The sequence below is a fragment of the Aquila chrysaetos genome, chromosome 25 (assembly GCF_900496995.4).
Source record: "Aquila chrysaetos chrysaetos chromosome 25, bAquChr1.4, whole genome shotgun sequence".
NCBI lineage: Eukaryota > Metazoa > Chordata > Aves > Accipitriformes > Accipitridae > Aquila > Aquila chrysaetos.
This window is the reverse complement of record NC_044028.1, coordinates 10866318-10883260: the sequence shown is the minus strand read 5'-3', so window position 1 is coordinate 10883260 and position 16943 is coordinate 10866318. Positions and strand designations below refer to the sequence as shown.

Below are 16943 nucleotides of genomic sequence, written 5' to 3'. Positions count from 1 at the left end.
TTATTTATTTATTTATTTTAACTGACAAATTACAAATGATATGAAGTGAGAAGAATTTTTAGAATGCTGTGGAATTAGAGGAGAAGAATAACAGCTGTGTCCTGTGCATACTCTCTGTTGTATCTAACCGAGAAAGAAGGCCTAGATTCTGACAAATTGAGAGGGAAGTGGGGAAGGAAAAAAATTTTGTTAATAAGTTAAGAAGTTGGGTTTGTTGTTGTTGTTTTTTTTTTTTTTTTTCTTAAACAACAAAACAACTTAATACGGAATGGTCAATTTAAGGGGAAATCTGCTCTATGATAAAATAATGTCTGGTTAGCCTCAAGGTGAAATTTTTGCAAGTTATATCTTCTGTTTCTTTTTAGATCTATTTTCTTCTCTTTGTGTTTGGAACTGTTTAATCAGTGGAAAAGGGGGACAGATAAGGATCAAAGTGTGGCAGTTCTGAGCAGTGGGATCTGTTTCCAGCTTTTATGTTGGAATAGAGGGGGCAGGCACTACAGCTCCTTTTGGTTCTGTCTCCTCATCTACAAAATGTGGATAATGGCACTAATTTCTGTGACCAGCTCAGGCTTTTATAGAGGAAAAGGATTACTGACTACCATTATGTCCCAGTAGTGGTACTGGTATTTTGTGCAGTTGTAAGCTGTGCAACAGTCTGAAAAAATGCTTTGCAACTGAAAATGACACTATAGTTAACAAGCTTTTGGGCATGGGACTGCTACTGTTGGCTTTGTGGCTTTTAAACAGAAGCCTGTGAGCTATGCTTCAACTGTTGTATTGCTGTCCATCTGCAGCAGCAGTATCTGTGTATTGCATCATTCTGTTGGAGAGTCAGAAATCTACAGCACTTGAGAGGAAGTTTCCCTTGTGCAGCAAAGTTTCCCTTTTTTACAGCAAAGTCAGTAATTTTAAGGTAAAATTTCCTGCGAGAGATTTCCCTAACTCAAGCCAATCATAAATATGCTATGAAAGTTCGTTTTACTAAATAGCCTGTCATTGTAAATAGTCCTCATATCAGTAATGGAAACGGTGATACATTTTTATTACTGTGTTGGTTTTGGTTTGATTGTATGGTGGTTTATCTTGTTTTTGAGAATTGTATTGAGAGAAATAGTAAAACATTGAATTATATTGCTTTACGTTTTCCTGTTTTTGAGTAGAAAATGGGCTGCAAGGGCGACCCTTTTGCTTAGTTCTATGCCCTGTTGTTATGAATTACCAGAAAGTCTCAACTGTGTTTGCTGCAGACAGCTTGGGAGCTATGAGACTACTTTACAAATAGTGAAGTGATGTTGTCTCATGCTGTTTACTTTTACTGTGTGCCAAATAATGTTTCCACACTGAAATCTGGGAATGCAGTGTATCTGAGTATTTATACATACATGCACAGTGGTTGTAATGGGAGATAGGTAGCATTGTCATGTTATTTTTCTTCAATGATGATGTGAAAAATCCTTGATTAATACTGTTAAAGATCCCAGTATTACATTTGAGTGATTTGTGTGTTGTGGTAGCTGTGTATAACCAACAAAAGTGACAGTAATGTAATCTTGTGAAGGTTTAAAACTTCTGAGCTACAAAAAGTGCATTAAAATTAGATACATCACAGAATGGAGCCAGTTTAATACAAGTATAAATGAATACACGGGAAGAGATACAAAATAAGGCAGATAGTGGCTATTTCTTTTTTTAAATACTGAAGTTCTGTGTTTTGCTTTTTCTTTAACTTGATCCATTTTCTCTCCACAGGATTGGAATCTGACATGGCACACAGAAAATCCAGACTTCACCCAATGCTTTCAGAACACAGTCTTGGTCTGGATTCCTTGCATTTACCTATGGGTCTGCTTCCCAGTGTACTTCCTATACCTTCGTTGTCATGACAGGGGATACATACAAATGTCAAATCTCAACAAAGCCAAAACGGTATGTGACTTTTTAAAATCAGAACTTACTAAGCTTATCTGGAAGTTTGAACCTATTTTCAGCTATGTTTTAGCACACTATTTTTGTTGAGCATCAGTCTTGGTCTGTGTGCACACTTCAGCTGTAACTTACTTGTCCTACTTGTGTTTGATTTCCAAGCCTTGAGTGTTTCTGTTGCCCTTTTATCGGTAGGCTTTCTGAAATTTACTCTGACATAGCAAAAAAGCATGCAAATCCTTTGTAAGACCAGTTGGAGAAGACTATTTTAAGGCAACTTGATCTTGAGGCCTTTTATTTCAATAATAAAAAGAACTTATTATCCTGTCAGCTTCTTAAGTTACACAGCATAGATTTCTACAGCTGCTGCAGGTGTTCTACTCCACTTCTATTGTGAAATAGGTACTTAATGTTTTCTTACTTTTTTTTTTCCCCTGTAGAATAAGTGAGAAGTTTTAAGAAGGACTATAATAGCATGGTGTATTGGAGAGTTTTTGTCTCTGCAATCTGTTATTCACAAGTGAGATTCACCAGCTTTCTGCTTCATAATATACTGAATTATATGCTACTAAAAATTAGTAAACTTTTTTCTTCTAGTGGGGATCCAATAGGTAAAGCCAAATTACTCTTCTTTTATGCATGTTGTAGAATTGCCCAAAAGAGATGATCTGATTACGACTCCTCTTCTACTAACACATAACATCTAGTGTTCATGTATATATAGTGCTGCCTAATCTGTGTGAACTGATGTATGAAATACACTTTTGTATTGCAGGCTTTGGGCTTAATAATGTGGATAGTCTGCTGGGCAGACCTTTTCTACTCTTTCTGGGAAAGAAGTCAAAATATTTTTCGAGCTCCGTTTTTTCTCATTAGGCCTACAGTATTGGGTATAACTATGGTAAGTTCTTCGGTTACGGCCTTTGTTCATGCAAAGCCTTAAGCAATAATATGTATCTTAGCATTATTCACAGTGTTGTAATTATTTAAGCTACAGTCTTTACATAAAGACTTAATCTGCAGTTGAACTGTGAAATATTGACTCTGAAATGTCCACTTTCTTTTAATAAAGAAATTACAAAAAAGCCAAAACCCAACCCAGCTGTGCTCAGTGCATTGCATGTCGGCACACAAGCCAGTGCTAGTTGTCTTGCCTTACTTTGGTGGGCTTGAGCTACCATTCATTTGACTTGAGCATGACGTGGAGGAATCAAGTCAAGAGAACTGATTAAACCTAGATAGTACAAATCACACTGAACTTGGTAAAAGACTGTTGAGCGCATCACATTATTAAGTATCTTACTACAAACTCTCTTGCCATGTAACATTCTTTAGTGCATCTTTTCTTTGTTACATTTGATGGCATGGTGGAAAGTCTTAAATGCGACATAAAGCACATAGGTGTTCCCAGCTAACTCTCTCTGCCTACATGTGCAGGTATTGTCTACTTTCACACCAGTATCTCTGCAGCCTGCATTTCAAGGAAAATGCCTTGCTGTTAATTTATTGTCAGTTGCCTTACATTTATTAGACTTGGAATGGTAGTGATTAAACATGATACTTGAGGGGGGGATGGGATGGGATGCAACCACCCCAACAGCAATAACAACAAAAAAACCAAGCCAAGAAAACCCAACAGGCCTGAAACATACTGACAGATGCAAGAGCTGTTAAATACTTTGTGGTCATTTAATAATGCAATTGTCAAGCTTTTGTTAGGCTAATTGAAAATGCGTGTTGCAGCAGCCAAGTGAGATTACTAAGTTGTACCAGCTTCCTAAAGGACTCTGAAAACACACAAAATACAGAAATAGGGTAATATTTGGTCAGTGTTGTTTGGTGCTGTGGCTTGTATGGAAAGAAATCTTTTTATTTTAAAAAGAATTAGTCAGGAAATACTTGGGAAGGATATAGCATTACTATAATTGCATGTTTCTTTGTGATGTAGAACCAGAAAAGTGAAGAAATAAAGACTGGCAGCTTTTGATGGTGCTTTTGTGTATGTGGTAATTTACTTCGATGTAGTATGTATTCCTTTTCCCTTTTTTGTCCACTTCTTATCTTTACTGCTCCAAAGAATTTCCTATTTAAACATCTTTTTGAATTACACTTAAAATCTCTTAGTGTTAGAATGTCTGAGAGATACTGGATTTGAAATGTTAAATAAGCACACTTTAACACAATACCTTGTATGTGTATAACATGTTGTAAAACTTAAAGCTTGTGAATATATTTTTATCTTATTTGTCCACAGTTACTTGCCACATTTTTAATACAATATGAAAGAATAAAAGGAGTCCAGTCTTCAGGCGTAATGACGATTTTCTGGCTCATCTCGTTATCATGTGCCACAGTGGTTTTTAGATCTAAAATACATGCCTTAAATATGGTAAGTGATTGCTAGCCTCGTTCAGTTGAAAATAATCCTAAATGCTGCAGTAATAGAGTAGTTGCTTGCTAATTATGCCAGTCAAGTTAATGATCCATTCAGTGTACCTTCATTCCCAGGGTTCTAAAAGCAAACCAAGTAAGACTTAATGGCTCTTGTTTTGAAATGCTAGTGAAATTCATAGTGATCTTAACTGTAGCAACAGTTGCCAAGAAAATTCTGCTAGCTGTTCCAGAAAGGTGATGTGTCTGCTTGAGTACAATAAAAGTGTATAATTTTTTATATGAAACTGTTCTGGGAGTTTACGTTGTCTTCCTGTTGATTATACAGTGGATTTCCTGAAACGCTTGGTTTGATGGTAATGTGGTCTCATCTGCTGAGACAAAAATGAAAGTGTACAAGTGAAATATTTTTATGTCAGTCTGCTTTATACAAATATCAGATTAATTGTGGAGCTGCCTGAAAGTGGCATATTGCTTTTATTTCTTGAAACCTTTAAGCCATATTGTGAATTTTGAGGACTTTCAGCCAACTTTTGTCTTCAGCTGTTGAGAGTGGGATTTTATTGGTGGGTGTGTGCGGGAGTGTGTCCATCTGTCCCTGTGCTTTGATTTCTGTGGATTATGCTTTATGTATCAGTCCTAGTCTAAAAAACGGAAGAACCTCTGGAATTTGAGCACAATGCAATGGACTGTAATCTAACTTCTGCTTCTCTAATTCTTATTTTCTGTGTGCATATTAATTAACAAATTTGCTTTGAAAACTCCTTACTACCCAGTGCATAAATGCCTTGCTCCTGTAAAGAATACCTTGATTTCAAATTGGGGCATGCTGTGTTGGTACAAACCATGTCTTAAAGAGAACTGCTCTACAGAAGAAGTTCATGCTTGTGTGTTTATGGCAGTGGTTGATTAAAAAGAAATGGTATCTTTCATCTCCTCCCCCCTCTCTTTACCTTCCCTTTACCAAAATAGACATTGACTTTAATTTGCATGGAGGTGGGTAGCGTAACATTTATGGAGTTTGCAGAATTTACAGTAAGGAGCTGTCTTATGTTCAATATTAACATGTTGTTTTAAAGAAATTCCTCAAGCCTTCTAATTGGAATATTACCTTCCTTTGTAGGGTGCTGAAGTGGATGCATTTCGTTATGTCACCTTCTGCATCTACTTCGTCCTGTTATTTGTACAGCTCATCCTGTGTTGTTTTCCAGAACGACCACCTTTGTTTTCTGAAACAGTAAATGATCCTGTAAGTGTTCAGTCTATACTGAGTGCTAAGTATCATATGTGCAATATTCTGTACAATGAGTTATAAGGCCATAGTCTTCTAGATGCTGAATAATTCAAATCTTGTTGACTTGTTTGCAATAGAGTGTTCTTTCTGCTCTTTAGCTGGTGACACAGAAGGTGAAGCCCATTACATGCAAAGCAGGTGGGCTGTATTTAGGAGAAAGAGCAAAAATACTGTTTCGGTCATTCCTGAACAGCATTCCTGAAGGTTAAGTCATACGTATTTATATTCAGTAGTACTTCTGGCAATTGGTGGGAAATACTGATTTGAAATGCTGTCCTCCTAGTCATCTGATACCGTTCAGTAGGCAGTAACTCATAAGGATGTGTATTCCCTTCCTATTGAAGGTGGGGAAGAATCTACACATGGAAAACTTGTGAATCTGGATAGATGCATTTGATTTCCATATTTACCTCTCTTGTGCCAAGCAAAAATTTAACCAGCTCAGTTGCAAGAGCAGTTAACATTAGACGGTGGTCTGGATGTAGAAATTTAATTGTATCTAGACATGATCTTTTTTGCATGTGTTCTTAATTATGTGTGCTAGCTATATGGCATGGATCTGAAGTGACCCAAGGGATGTTGCATCTTTATACTGCTTGCTTAGCCTTGGGCTAGACCTTCTGAGTCACAGTGGAGTGACACCTGTCACTTCCTGGAGTTTGGATGGGCCAAGTTTAGAAACCTCAGTTCTGTTTTTTTTATATGGCGTAATTCCGGTTTCATGGATGTTAGGTGGCACTGACTGATGAAGGAAGGTGTGAAATGTGTGAGGGTGGGAAATAAATGTTGCCTTTGTAACTGTGGAAAAGGCCCGTAACCAGTTGCACTTAGTGAATTCTACAGTTACCTTCTCTGTCAGTATCCAGTGTGCCAGTGGTGCTCTGCATTACCTTTGGCAGACAGTCTGCCTGCATATGCCTGGAGGGAAGAGTTGAGTCTTTGGATCCTCTTCATCTTTGGGTTCTTTTCATCCCATTCAGGGATAAAATGTATTTGACAAGATACTGTGGATTTATGGAAACCTTTTCTGCTTTGATCATGGTTACAATAATTACAAGGTGCTTTGAGACCACAGTGGTTTGTTTTTGTGTTCTGACTATTTCTAGGAGTGTCTCTAGGAAGTAGGGCAGACTTCAAATCTTAACCTTCTTTTTTCATGAGTGGTGTGTTTGTTGAATGTTATGATGGGAAAAAGAACAAAGCAAGTCATGTCAGTCAGTCTTAAATTCTGCTTTATTCCTTTCTGCCAAGCATTCCAAACTAGAAATGTTTGTAAGTCTTGAGTAAGACCTTATATGTTTACTTAAGCCAAAAAACTAAAGTGACATCGTTTTCACTTTGTTTACATTACATAAGTCCAGACTTGTTACAACTTGTTGTCTTCATTCTATCTGGCATGAATGTCAGTAGGATTAATAGTTCTTTGTGTGATATACTATTTTTTATAAAATTAAATAGTTTATTTTAACAGTAATCTAATATGTTTTATTGTTTTCAACTTTTGCTTTATGCAAATGAGGTCCACTTTTTGGTAGTACTTGATCTAGCAGACTCTTGAATTTAGTTTCCACCTGCAAGTAGATTAAAAAAAGTATAAACAAAAAAAGTAATACAGCATTTTATGTAAAGTTCAGAATATTTTGAAATTCGCTGAAGTAAGATCTGCCTGTCAGGAATGTTGGCATGGCTGAAGGTTGAAAGTACCGCCTGCGCCGCACCCCCCTAGTAACTTTTCCAAAGTTGCAGAAAAGGTTGTTGTGAAAAAGAGGAAATGCAGGAGTCTGTTTCCTATACAACACATTTCAATATAGCTTAGTGGGGAAGCCAGGTTATGCAAACATTAGTTGAAAAATGCAAATATTGGAAACACTTGGCTCTGGCTGTTTTAATTGCAGTACTCTAATAATGTTTGGTGACTTTTGAAGATGGAAATACCTGAGTTGCTCCAATTATAGTTGATGATAAAAACCTAGAGGTTCGTGTGCCAAAGGAGTGGCTGGTTTTAGCATTTGTTAGATGCTGTTCAGAGCAGTGAAAGAGGGAAGAGAGAAATCTGCACTGGAATTCTGCAAGTAAATCACTTTTAGTGCGTTTGAAATTATTCCAGCCTCCCTTTCTGCTGTTTTAATCCAACTAGATTAGGAGAGGATGTTAACCTGAAGAGTAGTTACAACAGCCAGCCATTGTGCTAGATGTAGAACACAAGCTAGCTGTGTACCTTTATGGAAACTTAAGTTTCCCATGGTTATTGGTGAATGAGATGCAGGGTTTTTAGGGGCTGTTTTGGGATGCTTTTATGGAGTTTACAAATTTTTTTTCATTTGTGCATCTGATTTGATGGAGTCACAGCACTTAACTGCTAGAACAGTAGAACTGAATTCTTCATTTATGACTAACTCTACCCCATTAACATATTTATGTTCTCATAACAGTAGCATGCCTTGCATTGATATAGGGAGGCACTGATCATGACATCTTGAGAGATTGTCTGGCCTGCACTGTCTTATAAAATTCCCTCAACTATTTGTTGCATTGTTGATACGGAGCACTGCTATTCCTGTGTCCCAGTGGTCTGCTGACAGCCCTGAAGCTGTGCTTGTGTTTTCTGAACAAGTTCTCGGCAGCATAAATGACAAGTTTAGTAATGTGAAAAAAAATACTATAAACAAAAGGAATTTCAAAAGCATCTTTTCTGCTTGCTTTGTTTCCTTTGGCACTGTATCAGTTACTTTGTATGTGGATTAATTTATTTTTCTCTCCTTTAGAATCCATGTCCAGAGTTCAGTGCTTCTTTCCTCTCCAGAATCACATTCTGGTGGATCACTGGGTAAGATCAAGATGATGCATAAAGCACCAGTTAAAGTTAGATGGCATTTTAGGATCCTGCTTTCAGAGTTAAATTAGCAATAATCATGCAGTAATAATTTTGGTTGTTTTAGTTGGTTGTTTTGTAGATAGATGAAATTGAATTTTGCGCCCCCCCCCCCCCCCCCCAATCTTTTTTACTTCCTTTGTAGGGTCTTCATAATTTTAAATTTTGCCAGTATATATTTAGTACATTTCCTGAAAGAATGTAATAAAAAAAATTTCTTTGGGAAATATAAGAAGGTAGAAATTATCTGCTGTATTTAGAAACTAAGGCATTCAAAACTATTAGGTCTTTTTGTCCAGTAGGTTCTTTCTTTTTCATTAACTTAGCTTTAGTTATGCTGTATGATTTGATCACAACACGTCCTTGTGAATTAAAACACAGAAACATGTAAAATAATATTGGTGTATAGTTGTGTTTGGTACTTGGCCAGAGTTCCAACAGAAAGCTAGATGAAAGGAGTTGCTTTGCAAAATTAAAGGCTAATAAAAATTTTGAAACTTGTTAGGCATGGGAATATTAATTGCCTGGCTGATTTTCAAATGAGATCACTTCATCCTTTTACTTTCCCTGAAATTTGAATTCAGTGGCATATCCTGGATCCTTAGATGTTTTGGTGTCTAATTCTCAGAATAAAGACAGGAGGATGTATGTTTTAGCCTCTGGACCTGTGTTGCTACATGTACTAACTCTTGGATGCATTTTTGTGAAGAGCTGGCTCTGTTTCGGGGCTGGATGTAAGGACCACTGTCTTGTGGCGCATATATATATATATATATATATACACACACACACACATGTATCTCTAGTGGTCTTAAATATATAGTGCTGATTCTTTCTAATACAGGTTGATGGTTCAGGGTTATCGGAGACCTTTGGAAGCCAAGGATTTGTGGTCATTAAATAAAGAGGACAAATCGGAGGAGATAGTGCCAAGTTTGGCTAGAAACTGGGCAAAAGAGTGGGCAAAGACCAAGAGGTAAGTTCGGTTGTCCTGCCTGGCAGTTCTTCCAAGATGTGGAGGTTCAAAAGCTCAAGTTACTCAGCCTCTCAAGCCTCCTTTTGTAAGGCCCAAGTGGCATCTCTGTATTTGTCCTTAAGTGCATACAGAACAGGAACCAAGTAGGGCGTTGTGTGTCTTCTTTATGAAGAGCTGCGTCAAGTTTCCCTTAGTCTTTCATGATCCAAAGTTGATTATTGTTACTTTTGATGTGTGGTTTTTCCTTGGGGAGGGAATGTTTTCACACAGTCAAACTTCAGTCATGTAATTTAGGAGGTTGGGCTCTCTCTATAGTTAGTGAAGCCTCAGGAGGGCAGTTCAGGGTGTAAAAGTGAGAAGCTTATTTCTTTCCTTTGACTATATAGGGAGCCTAGGCATCTAAGCCAGATGACTAAAATTAGAAAGACTGCATGCCTGCAGTTTCCACCCTACTTTCATCAGCCTTTACTGCAGCAAATAGAAGTACCTTTTCATTGAAGGAAAATTGCTTGCTTGCTTACACAGTGTATTTTTACATTCAGCTTGTCCTCAGAGGTTCAGATGTAGTTTGGCATAAGCCAGATGTATGAAATGAATGTGTTCAGTCTATTAGGGATGACTTGGCATAAATCTGACTGCAATGTTAACTCCAGTGGTACAGTAAGGCCTTGATTTTGATGAAAATTGAGCATACTGGGTTCTAGAATAATAATGTCCTTTGCTTTTTAAGCTTAATACAGGTTATGACCCTATTCCTCGTTCCCCAGGGCAGACTTATAGGAGAGATTCAACAGGAATGTCACCAATCCCTACAAAGATGACCATTTCTGAATGGCCAGTTCATTTAGCTATGGTTGTATGATTAAAAAGATGTTTGACAGTAAAACCCAGTTAAACTATTAAGAAGGGCAATAAACAGCTCATAAATGTCTCATTTGTATACTGTGCATTTTTCCAGTTGTCTTTATGCTTGAATAAAGGCTACATTATATAACTACTCTTATTTCAGGCAACCATTAAACATGTTATACTTGCCCAAAAAGCAGCAAAAATCAAGCGACTCAAATGGTGATGTGACAGAAGAGGCTGAAGCTTTGATTGTAAAACCATCTCAGAAGAGCTCTGAAGCATCTTTATTCAAGGTGTTATATAAAACTTTTGGACCATATTTTCTCATGAGCTTCCTGTTTAAAGCTGCACATGATCTCTTGATGTTTGCAGGCCCAGAAATTCTGAAGTAAGACCTGTATACTTTATTACTGTATTAAAAGTATGTGGACAGAATTTAAAACACTGGTATTTCACTCACTAAGCTGCTTTGGCTTCAGTTGGTTCAATGGCGAAGAGTTGTCATGCAGGTTAGAGACCACGCACACAGATGACTTTGGTCCATTGGTTTTCAAATTATAACATCGTGCATTAAATGTTTTGACTTTTTATGTTCCTTTCTGTCCTGGTTTCGGCTGGGATAGAGTCCATCTTCTTTCTAGTAGCTGGTGTAGTGTTATGTCTTGGATTCAGTATGAGAAGATTGTTGATAGCGCACTGATGTTTTCAGTTGTTGCTAAGTAGTGTTTATACCAAGTCAAGGATTTTTCAGCTTCTCATGCCCAGCCAGCAAGAAGGCTGGAGGGGCACAAGAAGTTTGGAGGGGACGTAGCCAGGACAGCTGGGCCAAACTGGCCAAAGGGCTATTCCATACCATGTGATGTCATGCCTAGTATATAAACTGGGGGGAGTTGGCCTGGGAGGGTTGCTGCTCAGGAACTAACTGGGCATCGAGTAGTGAGCAATTGCATTGTGCATCACTTGTTTTGTATAATCCAATCCTTTTATTATTATTGTCATTTTATTATTGTTATTACTATCATTATTAGTTTCTTCCTTTCTGTTCTATTAAACTGTTCTTCTCTCAACCCATGAGTTTTACCTTTTTCCTTCTGATTCTCTCCACCATCCCACTGGGTGGAGGGGAAGTGAGCGAGCGGCTGCGTGGTGCTTAGTGATGGCTGGGGTTAAACCACGACACTTTCAAACACAAGAAAGGCCAGGCAGGAACATAATCAACAATAGCAGGAGAGTTTATTTAATTCTAACCTGTAATGAGTGTGGGACTACAAGTCACAATATGTGAAGCAACAGAGAGCTAAGGGGGTAGGAGGAATTGTATTGCTTTAACGTGAGAAGTAGTAAAACAAATGTAAGTAGTTGTATTTTAGCTGGAGGGAATACGAGACTTTTTAGTGTAGCTCCAAGAGAATGCTGTACATGTAAGGAATGTGATACTTTGTCTTATAATAGTACCTTGTTAGGAGGAGGGAGTGATGTGTGCTAGTATAAAATGATCTCCAGTTTCTAAGAAGTTTGCTTAAGTGTTTTATCTAAGTTTGGTGCTTGCATGACCCATATAACATTTGGAATAATCTAAGGCTGTAACCCTAACATTTAATTTTGATTTGCATATATCAAGAAAACTAATTCTTCTCTCCACAGATTGCTAATCAACTTTGTAAATAACAAAGCTGCCCCAAACTGGCAAGGCTACTTTTATACGGTGCTGCTGTTTGTTTGTGCCTGTCTTCAGACACTGATTCTTCACCAGTATTTTCATATTTGCTTTGTAACTGGAATGAGGCTCAAAACAGCTATTGTTGGTGTAATTTATCGAAAGGTAGGTGTTTCTTTAAATATACAATACCTCTTGGTGACTGTGAATACATCGCTTAAGTCTGAATAATTAAAGTAGTTGGGAGACTCTGGTAGGCTGATTCCTAACTCTTAATATAATTAAGAGTGTATCTAATTTACAGATAAAAGCCTTTAAGATAGAGCAAATTTCTAATTTACTAGTTAAAGTTCAGGCACCTCCTTCTTCCCACTGCCAAACAACAAACCTTGTCTCATTTAGACTAGGAGTGTGAAACTGCCTTAGTTTGTTCAGAAATTTAGATGCATCTACATTTACATCTTCATTTGGGACTTAGCAGCAGTGCCACCTCATCTTGGAATAAGCTGGAACATTTTAGAAAACTGTGGACTGATTGCTCTGTGTGAGAAAAATGTGTAACAAGAAGTGAAGATTCTGTTTCTTACACTGAAAAACAAAACAAGCAAACACCCGCCCACCCCCAAGCAATAAAACCACCAACCAACCAACCCTAACCCCAAAGACTGCTTGTTGTTTTAATTCTCTATTAGTTTAAACCCAGGTGCATGCTTCAAACCATACAACTTGCATATTGTAAGATGTGCAAGGTAAACAGAATATGAAGTAGGAAAAGGAGTGCTTGTAATTTTGAAGATGAAGCTCTGTAAAGTATTTGAATTCTGTGGAGAAAATACAAATGATTAAGTCTTCCGTCACATTGCCTTAATTGTTTTTTATTTTTAATCTGCACCTAGGCACTTGTTATCACAAATTCTGCTAGAAAGACTTCTACTGTGGGTGAGATTGTGAATTTAATGTCTGTGGATGCTCAGAGGTTCATGGACTTGGCTACCTATATAAACATGATTTGGTCTGCACCTCTCCAGGTGATATTAGCCCTGTACTTACTGTGGCAGGTGAGTATTGTATGTTTCCTGTTTTGACTTGGGCAATGTGCTGCTTCCTATGGTCATGACTACAGACAGCTGTTGTTCAGACCACTGGAGGGTTTACAGCAGTGTGGAGAAAATGCTGTTTGTTTAGAAGCCATTCAGAGCTGCTTTTGTCACTGCTGTCAAGAAGGAAGGCAGGAGGTTCTTAATTTGCACATCTGAGTGCATGTGGGGAGGATGCAGATGGGAGCTGTTATCTTTTGGGGGACTGCAGCACCTATAGTATCTCACTTGTCACTTGATTTAAAGAAAAGTGATCTTGGTTCTGCACTCTGGGAGTCACCATATGAGATGTTTGCTATTTCTAGTCCAGACAGCCACCAGGCTGACTCTTCCTGATTCTCACTGTCAATCAGAAAGGTAATGAAATTCCCCAAGGAGTTAGTCACTCCCTGCATGGGTCTCTACTTCAGAAGAACAGACAAACCAACAAAAACTAGAAAACATTAAAAGATCTCCATATGTGTGGATAGATAGATAGAGATTGATCTATATCTATATATACCTCTCTACATAGGGGCTATATATGCATGCTTGTTTCAAAAATCAAAGCACATAAACATCAACCCAAGCCCCTCCTTGATCCTCCTCTTCTTCCCCCAAGCTGTTCTTGAAAAGGGAAGAAGAGGTTGAAAAGCTATTTCAGAATGTTTTTCTGGAGCATATGCAGTAGTTTGACCCAAGATTTTTAAAAATGAATTTGAATAAATGTTTACAATTAAGTGCTTTTCAGAATTTAGGTCCTTCAGTGCTGGCAGGTGTGGCTGTCATGATCCTTCTGGTTCCAATAAATGCTGTGATGGCAATGAAGACAAAAACCTATCAGGTTAGAACCTTTATATATGTGACAGTGCTTTTAAGAAACACGTTTTTTTTTACTTGTTCCTGAGGTTTGTCCATTTAAAATTTTTTCCTTCCCTCTATTTATCCCTTATAAAAGGGAAGGGAAATAAAAGTCAGAGACACTGTGTATGCAGAATAAACAAACTCACTTATTTTTCAGCCTTACAGAGTGTCTGTACATAATGGTCTAAAAATTTTGCAGTAGTGTTAAGACCAAGGTAGCAAGCAGGCTAGCCAGCTCCATGAAATGCCCGATGATTGGATTGGAAGTAGTTTAGTTTTTAACTTCCTGCCTAAGAACAAAAGTGCAAATGTAAACTACTGTCTGCCTAATGAACCTTAATGAGGGAAATATTCACATTTCCAGGATGGTGGCTGCAGTGTTGGGGGGTATATGTGTGTGGTTTGTTGTTTTCCTTCTTCTTCCTGGAGAGATGAGGAGGGAGAAGTCTTAGTTGTTGGCTGTTTTTAATCCCTAGTTGATTTTATTTAGAGGGAATCAGTTTGTTACAGAGGGTGCACTTAAGTAAATGTAGACTCAAACTCTCATGTTTTCTATTGCTAAAACTGCTTCCAACAGCCCCGCCATGTGCTTTCTGGTACAGACTTCACTATTAACTGAATTTACTGAATGTCAGAGAGGATTGATTTATGTAAATGAAACCTTTTAGTTCTAGGTGTTCATCAAAATATACCACAACATTTGGTTCCTACATGGGAGAAGTAGGGATATCTAGCCTGTCACAGCCACACTGCTGCTGGTAACAGCTGTCTGGGATGACTGTACTGGTGCAGTCTACTGACTGCCTAGTGCAGAGTCGGAACATTGTTTCAGCTTTGCACTACCCTCATTAAAATATTTTATTAAGATGGAAACTTCTGAAGAATGGACTTTCTTCTTATGGCTGAATGGAAAACTTTTCACCTTAGTGCACCATCAGAAAGCCATTGATAGGGCTGAAAATGGAGCAAAACCAAGTTTGGTCTTGGGTTAGATGCAACTGCACATCACTGAAGCTTGATTATAGTGGCTTATTTTTTAACTGCATATTGTACCTAGGGGGAGCCCGAGTCCCAGGGCTCCCTGATGCAGGGTTAATCCCACTTAAACCAGTGCCACAATTATTTTGATCTTGGTTTGGATTTTTAGTTGCATGAAGCATTCTTTTAATTGGTTTAAAACATTTTGTTAATTCTGCATATTTGTTTGTTCAGATAGCATCTCAGATTTCCTGCTTAGGAAGCTAGTAAGCTTTTGATGATAATGAGGTAAATTTTGCCATTGCAAAATACAAAGCTCAGAACTTTGTGGCCCTGCCAAGTATTGTGCCCTGCTAATTATTTTTTGCAATGTTGTTTTTAGGTGGCTCAAATGAAGAGCAAAGACAACAGAATTAAGCTGATGAATGAAATTCTCAATGGGATTAAAGTTCTGAAACTGTATGCTTGGGAATTAGCCTTCAGAGAGAAGGTATTAGAGATCAGACAGAAAGAACTCAAAGTCCTAAAAAAATCTGCTTACCTTGCTGCAATGGCAACCTTCACTTGGGTTTGTGCTCCTTTTTTGGTAAGTGAAACAAATTGACAAGTCTCTGCTTTGAGATCATGCTTTCCAAGGCAGTGCTTGAGAACTTGTTTTGGCTTTGTTTTTTAATGAGCGGAAGAGTTAGAATGCCCTCCGCAGTGGTGGGAAATTGAACATTTATGTCTCCATTTCTCTATGAAAAGGCACTACTGTTTCCTTTGAAACTTGGTAACATCCAAGTTGGATGTATTCTAGAAGGTAGTGGCCAAAGTATTTAAAAATAAAAACCTCCTCTGCATCCCCCTCTATTTTTGGTGGTGTACTTGAGGAACCTAAGATTAAATGTACTGTCAGATATAGAGGAAGTTACTAATGTGCATGGTACCCTCCAGGTGGTAGCTGTGGCTGACAGTGTAAAACTTCCCTTATTTCAGCATCTTTCTGAGAGCAGCAGGTCCTTAGTTAAGAGTCCTTGATCAAATGGGACATTGTGCACCAGGGGTACCTCTGTCTTGGGTTCTCCCAGCATCTGTTTAAGAACAATGTGGAGAGGTAAAACCATTGCGTACCATGGGATTGCTTCAAATTCTCATTTAAAAAAAAATAATTCCTGATATGTGAAACATCCCCACTGTGTTTGTGGTTAGCTTACATATAAGCTAATAAAAGGGAGAGAAGGGTGAGATCACATCAAAATTGCTTCAGACCCTATTAGAACAAGCGGCCATTGCTCTTTTCTGCAGAAGCAAATGAGAGCCGTGACTACATTAGGATAAAATATGTGCTGTTCCAGTTGAAGGTGTTTAAGTGTACTTTCCAGTCTCAGATTCCTTCACCACAAACATTTTTAGCGTTTACATTATGTCTTCAGCATGATGAAAGGCAGAAGAAGCAGTGCCCTGGGTAGGAAACATCAGCTGCATTCTGAAGTGAATGCTTTTCTAAAAGAAGTCTGAGATGGTTTTAATATAAATACATTATTAAATGAAATTTCTACATAAACCTCTGCAGGTGGACTCCTTAATGCTGTTCTGTGGAGTCTGAGAAGAGAAATTCGCCTAACGAGTAGCTGTTTCAGCGCACATTGTGAATACGTGGCAATGGTCCTACACCTTAGGGGTTTTGCCACTGGGGCAGAAACGGTACAGCCTGAAGTGCAAGGCTGCTGTTTAACATGCTGTTTCTCAGATTTTTGTTCTTTCGTGTATGTTCTTCTGAACTTCTCATTAAAGAATTATTGCAAGTGCCTACTTGAAAGCACTTCTGACATACAAAACTCTTTATTTCCTCTAGTCCTTCTCCTGTTTCCATGGCCAGGGCTCTTTAAAACATTGTTTAATAATGGTGTCAGGAAGCTGTTCATTTTGCAGTATCTCCCCTACTGCTATGTGCGCTGATAAGGGTGTATTCCAGACTAATTGCTGGTAACACAAGAGTGCAGACATGCTGCTTGCGAGGTTATTCTTTAGACCCTGTCTTGTTTTTGATCTCCGTGGGAGAGCTTTCTCCCTGGGAT

General features: G+C 38.1%; 1 protein-coding gene across 7 annotated transcripts in view; it reads left to right on the top strand.

Moving 5' to 3' along the window:
- Positions 1–16943, top strand: part of LOC115335745 (multidrug resistance-associated protein 1) — a 65503-nt gene that overhangs the window by 13967 nt on the left and 34593 nt on the right. For all 7 annotated transcript variants that reach the window (XR_005931438.1, XM_030001883.2, XM_041120223.1 and 4 more), the window contains 11 exons: positions 1753–1929; positions 2702–2827; positions 4181–4315; positions 5441–5566; positions 8377–8438; positions 9328–9459; positions 10469–10696; positions 11953–12130; positions 12862–13023; positions 13793–13885; positions 15266–15469. Coding sequence is in view for 6 of the 7 variants with exons in the window: in XM_030001883.2 (XP_029857743.1) it covers positions 1753–1929; positions 2702–2827; positions 4181–4315; positions 5441–5566; positions 8377–8438; positions 9328–9459; positions 10469–10696; positions 11953–12130; positions 12862–13023; positions 13793–13885; positions 15266–15469 (1623 nt within the window). In the remaining variant the exon portion in view is untranslated. The remainder of the gene's footprint in view (positions 1–1752; positions 1930–2701; positions 2828–4180; positions 4316–5440; positions 5567–8376; positions 8439–9327; positions 9460–10468; positions 10697–11952; positions 12131–12861; positions 13024–13792; positions 13886–15265; positions 15470–16943) is intronic.